At 37.0% G+C, this 6,521-nt stretch overlaps 1 protein-coding gene across 1 annotated transcript; it reads right to left on the minus strand.

Annotated features, from left to right (window-relative positions):
- Positions 1-332: 332 nt before the first annotated feature.
- Positions 333-1,394, minus strand: PpBr36_09551 (uncharacterized protein; the record flags this gene model as incomplete). Its single annotated transcript, XM_029896672.1, has 2 exons — positions 333-558; positions 1,384-1,394. 2 exons carry the CDS (start codon positions 1,392-1,394, stop codon positions 333-335), a joined length of 237 nt encoding a protein of 78 aa, XP_029744463.1.
- Between the last annotated feature and the right edge of the window lie 5,127 nt (positions 1,395-6,521).

Raw genomic sequence — 6,521 nt, forward strand, 5'->3', positions numbered from 1 at the left:
GGTTTATTAGTTTTATAAATTTGCCGTTAAAACCTATATTGGGGGTATTAAATAAAATAAAATATAATTTCCATAACCCTAAATATCTTAAATCTTTAAAAACTGGAACGTATCCAGGTAAATTACCGTTGTTCTGGAAAATATAGGAATCCTTTAAAAAACTCGTAACCGTCGAGGAGGTCGAACATCGTTCGATTTAACTGGGTTAAATAAATTTACCAGCGCTGGAATTAAACGACGTAATAAACGTAAACGGAATCCTGTTAAATTATATTAAAATTGGAACGTTTAGGATTGTAAAAGTATAAAATAGTAAATATAATAGCAGCTATTTATTCGGATATTGGTGCCGCAGCAATTGCTGGATTTGAAACTGCTATTATTTTGCGTTTTTTAACAAAACGGATTAATCCAACTCGGTTATATGTGCTCCTTTTAAAATTAAACGTACGTCTTTTTAATAAAGCATTGTCGACGCTGTAAATATCCTTAAAATAATACCAAAAATTTTCCGTCGAATTTACCAAAACAAAACAGTTTGGATGTGGGTATTGGAAACTGTTAAAATTGGGTCCAGTTTTTACATAATTAATAACGCATTCCGAAATATGCAATCGCTAAATTTTTAAATTTATATATATTTTCATCCGCTCGTTTGCAGGAAAATCTGTCCTGCTTAAATAAATAAGATAATATCCAGCACACGCATAAACGTAACGGAAAACAATAAAATTACACCGAAATGGTATATTTTCGTGGTTAATATATTTTTGGCAATGGTATTCCCATTTTTGCTTATCCGTAACCCAGTGGTTGCACAGGAAACAAAATTTAGCGAAATTATGGTTAGTTTTTAAATACTTTTTATAATAACAATATATATGCTACCACTTTTGCGAAATATAAAGGTTTAATATTAATATAAAAAGTTAGCAACGTGTTTTAAGATAGTTGTATTTGTTATTGGTATATTACGTTTTGCAATTACCTTTCAATTTTTTAATTGCAGGATTTTACAGGACAAATACCGTTTTTAGGCTCTAGTTAAAACTGGTATGCGACCCGATAATCCCCTGTCCGAAAAACAATAAAATTTTCCAGTGTTAAAAAGCTTGTTAGATTTCGGAAAGTTTTTTTTCGACCTAGGTTTTAAAATAACCGTTGGCGTCCGGGTATTATGTGAATTATGAGAGGAAAGTGGTCCCGGCGCCAATCGCTTTAATTAGTTGCAAATCGTTGGTATTTTTGCAATCTTCGTCGCATAAATTTTCGACGATTGTTATACGTTTATTTGCGGTAAGCTGTATATTATTCGAATTCCTTTGTGCAGCCCCCGCGGTTAATAAAAATGGTATATATAAAAATTTATTTTGTTAATCGTACATAGTTTCCATTTCGTTTTAATTAGTCGAGTTCCCGTGCCGGAAATTGCCAAATTAGGTCGTTTTCCCAATTCATTTTTGCTAATCGGAAATCTTCAGTAAAATTACGCCTAATATCCATGCCCGAATAATTTGCGACGTTATCGATTGTGTTTATTGCGCCCAAATAATGCTTTTGAAAAATTGATAAATCTCTATAGTCCGCAAAAAATTGGAACTGCTTAACCGACTAACCATTATCCCTTATAGTAAAATCAATATATTGTGGAAATAATAAAGCGCTATTCTTTCACCGTTGGCTTTAACAAAAGCTTCCCTTTGTGTGTTATAAAAGCCGTTAATACCATTTACAAATCCTGCACGCTTTACCCAATTTAAAATATGCTGTAATACGCTATTTAAGCTTTTCGTCTTATATTTAGGACCAATTTTCGTTTATATAGGAAAAATTGGATAGTTTTTTATATTATCCGCAAACGGTATAATTCGGTGGTTTCGGCCTTTTTAAAGCATAATTTGCAAAAAATTTTGCAATAAAGGACTCCCTTTTATAATTTTAGAAAAAAAATAATGTTTACCAGCCCGAAAAGCATTAATTGTAAATATAAAGGCGGCGGGCCAGAATTTGACGATATATTTTCGGGTATAATATATTTTGGTTTAAGCATCAAAAAGCAATGGAATTATATATATATAATGGCGGATCGATTTACTGCCTATTAGTTTTTCCTTTATAAATTGCCCTTCGTATTTTCGATTTAAATTTAACCTCTCCGTTGTTCCACCCAACTAACAAAACGAAATCCTATTTCAAAGTTAGTTTTAATTAAATAAAATGGAATTAAAAAAGCATTTTACTTTATATTTTATTTTATATAACTTTATTACCCTAGCAAAGTTGAAGCAATGTATATTTAATAAATTGGCGTCGTATACCCGATACCTTTTATGTACGTAATTATAAAAGTTTTCGAATTATAAAAATTAATAAAGTTTTACAAAGTTTTTTATAGTAAGGAACGTTTATTTTTTACGTAGGGTTTTTAAACCAAGCTCGTTTGTTAGTTTATTTTAAATATACTGTTTATAAATATTAGCATTTAATTTATATTAGCAAAACTTTTCTTTAATATTTTGAAAAAAGCGACGACACATTTAATCAAAAATTAAAAAAATATTTACATATGCTATTAAATGTTTTATGTTTAATGGTATACTTTTTTCATGGTATCGTTCCCACGTATTGCAAAAATGGCGCACAAAGCATTTTAAACTATCCACTATCGGTAGCCCATAAATTTTATTAAATTTACCTTTTTTACCCAAAACCAATGCTTGGACGAAATGCTTCATAATTCGCATATTTCGGGGGTCCGAAAGTCCTTTTAACTTTTTATAATTAAATAAAGATTTTATTCAATTTAAGCATTTTGGTATAAATTAAAAGGGTTATATACCATAACCAGGTTGCAAATGCATCGTTATAACATTTTTTGGTTTTATTACGAAATTTTTTGCGCGATTAATTGGTATTAATTTGTGAAAAATTAGTTGGAAACCTTTTTGCTGAAATACGCTCCATTACAATTTCCCCCTATATTTTGTGTTTTTTGGTGCCCATAATATAAATTTAAATTTTTAAAAAAGCGTAAATAATTTTGCTATCGCTTCTGGGAAACGACGTTAAAGGAAGTAATATTTAATAATAGGAATGGTTGGTAAAACGAAAGTGATTTTGGTAATATTACCCGGAAAATTGGAGGTTTGAAGTACGAAGGTTCGCAGTGTTTGAAAATCCCGTATTAAAGCCATTAATAAAAAAAGAGAATTTAATAAATATAAAAAGGTAAATAAGCGGTTATATACAGTTTGCAAACCAGGAAAAATTACACCTGGTTGCTTTGTGGGTCCATATTGTAAAGAAACCTCCCTTAAAATCTTTTGGATCCATGTTTGCCAAGGATAATAAGCATTTGGTTATATGTATAATCGTGCATTTTACGCCATAGGAATAAAAATTGCGTTTTTTTAAACAATTTTATTGTTTTTATATAACAGAATATCGGGCATTTCCAACAATAAATATCCATTAAAAAACGTAGCAAAATTGAAAATACGATACAATACCAGTTAATAATACCAATTAATTACCCCTATATTTTTTTTCTATATTATGGGTTATAACCGGATCGGGTTTGGGTATCGGTTAAAAGTACCTCAGTTTGGTATAGCATATCCGTATTAGCTTTTAGGTGAATTTGCGTGAAAAAGTTTGTTGCAACCGGGTAATGCACATTTTTACCATACGCAGCATTTTTTTGGCTATTTATTATATTATTTTTTGTTAAAATATTGCATTTTGAACCAAAAATATATATTAAACCAACAAAATTTATGAAAAAAAATTTTCAAAAAAAGTTAGTAAACCAAAAATAAAATTCTGGATTTGTTTTGGAACACTTTGCTATTTTTAAGGATAATTGTTAATCGACATTTTTTTGGAAAACTAGTTTTGGGATATAATTAATGGAAACAGATTTTCGTCCTAGTTTTGGAGGGTTAGAATTAGGGACCAACGTATTACTCAATTGCAGGAGCTGCTAGATTACCGAAAAAGGAATGTTGATTAAACCACAATTGAGTGTGGGTGAACGTAGCCTGAGCAGCCTGAATAGCAATTGAACAGCGACTGAACACACTGAACAACGCCTGAGCAGCCTGAATAGCGACTGAACAACGACTGAACACACTGAACAACGCTTGAACAGCCTGAACAAAAACGGGGCGAATCACGTGGCAAATGTCAGGGATGCAGTGGTCCAGATTCGGCGCAGATAACACCCGATATCCTCGCGCCTTTTCGCTAAAGTTTTATACCAGGCGTGGGCCTGTTCGCACGATACCTGCGGAACTATAGACAAAGATAAACTTGTCCGGAAATTATATTGTAATAGTAGTAGTAGTAGTAGTAGTAGTAGTAGTAGTAGTAGTAGTAGTAGTGTCTATTAACGCCGGGCCGCGCGGAGCGCCGGTATCGCCGGTTCTCCGCGCATGCAGCCGCCCGTGGAGCATCACGGCGCGCTATCTAAGTTTACATGAGTCTATATAGCGGATCGATCGTCACGGACCGGGCCCGGGGCGATGTAGGGGTGGGTGCCTGCTGCGGCCCTGCAACTTATATTCCTGCACAGGTATGACCAGCCTGCGGCGCCTTCCGCCGTCTGTTCGTGCGCACCTTTACGCGCGGGGGTGTCCACTAGGGCCGGTTCGATGCGCTTTTAGCGCGGAGGGAGGGTGAAATGGCCAGTGATGGCTGCGAACTCCTCAAGGGCATGTGCATTTGTCAGTCTAATTGTTCGGCAAGTTTCCTCACCCCAAAACTCTGGGCAAAAAATCAAACAAAAGGTGATTTAGGGTCTGCGTTACTGAAATAAGAGACTCAAACAGACGATGATGATAGCTGGGCTTTATATGTTAATCACATACCGCATAACCTTGCCTTTGGCTTTCCAAAGGCTAGTGGTTGCCTTCTTTTTGCGGATTGCACGAGCGAACCAATAAGTTGCGGTTTAAATGCATGCAGTTTTCGGACAAACCGAGCCGATAAAACAATCCATGCCGTAAAGTGACTTTAATTCATTTATCGTAGTTAGCGGGCGGTTTAGCGTTACCCAGCAAGCATGAGGCGTTTTGGGCTTTCATTTACCTAGCTTTTGGGAAGTTGCAAGTAAATCCTGGTGTGGCTTGTGTAAAAATGAATGGAAAGACCCGCTGGTTCTAAGAAACAAATTATAACAGTTGAGCGTCGAATTATGTTTGCAGTTAATATACCTGAGAATAATACAGACAACCTCTTCCGGAGGGCTGACTTGCATCCATCATTAAACACCTTATTACAGTTCTTTACTATCTTCCCAAAGGACAAAAGTTAAACTAATTTGTCCATTTCCAAGTCTGGCCGGGCCAAAAGGCTACTATGCTTGCAAATTTTTCATACCAGCTTTCAGCGAAAATAGGTTAATTAAACAACTAGGGTAACAAGCAGCAATAATTATTTACCCCTGTATACCGAATAGCATCCGGTTTTCCGCCAAGCTATGCCTTATCCAATTCCAATCGGCACGGCAGTATTTATTGCGTTCGGTCACTATATATAGAAGTCGGGCGCACGCCACTTGAAATTGCAATCGGCTTCGAAACAGGCCTATTGATTTTTGTGGAAACGATTGGTCGGCCACGATCAAAAAGAACGCACACTGATTGGCCGGTGCGAGGTTGTAATATGAAATGTAGCTTGTTTGGAAGCCTTGTCTTGGAATCCTTACGGATTATCGATATCATTATTAATGTGGTTAAAGAATCAGAGGTGAATATAACGCTGCCTTTTCTGTGGGAACCTTTTTACCGGCTCGTTCCTATTGGCCTTCACCTCCACGGAGCATCCCGGCACTCAACTTGGATATGTTCCTCTCGATCTGCACTTGGCAAGATTCTTCGCCCTCGCTTTGCGAATGCGGTGCAGGTTGACAAAAGGACATCATGCAGTGTTTTAGGGGTATTTTCTCTTGGCACATTTCTGCACTAAGTAAATGGGCGAAAGTAGTAGTAGTAGTAATGTTATTTAACGCCGGGCTCGGCCCGGCTCAATAGGCGGCCGTTAGCAATCTCCCAAGGGGTAACTCGGCGCACTTTCCATTTTACCTGTTTACACAGTGGAAAACAAGGGCACAGAAGCGAATCGAGCCTGACCGGGTTCGTGCCCAGCCCTGTTTACAGGGTTGGTTCACTGACGCGACCCCGTGCCTTCAGGCGCACGGAGGATTCGTTTGACGGCAGTTGACGGCTTTTTATCGAAAAGGGACTGTGTCCAATTAGAGGTGCTGTCGGTCGTTTGCAACCTTGTAGGCGAAGGTCCCAACAAGTTTGGGCTCGACGGCACAGGCGGGTGAGCCTTGCCACGTTAAGTGGGAAGGAGATGGAGGGAGCAGGACTCGACCCTACGTTGCACAAATAACAGCCATGGCGCTTAACCACTGCACCATTCCCCCCAGAATAACAACGCGTGTACAGAATTTAATATGTCAAATGCCTGCACATACGGTTGGCCCGATTTCCCGATGGCGGTGGAATCGTGATCGC

This window comes from Pyricularia pennisetigena (genome assembly GCF_004337985.1).
Source record: "Pyricularia pennisetigena strain Br36 chromosome 7 map unlocalized Pyricularia_pennisetigena_Br36_Scf_8, whole genome shotgun sequence".
In the NCBI taxonomy this organism is placed as follows: Eukaryota; Fungi; Ascomycota; class Sordariomycetes; order Magnaporthales; family Pyriculariaceae; genus Pyricularia; species Pyricularia pennisetigena.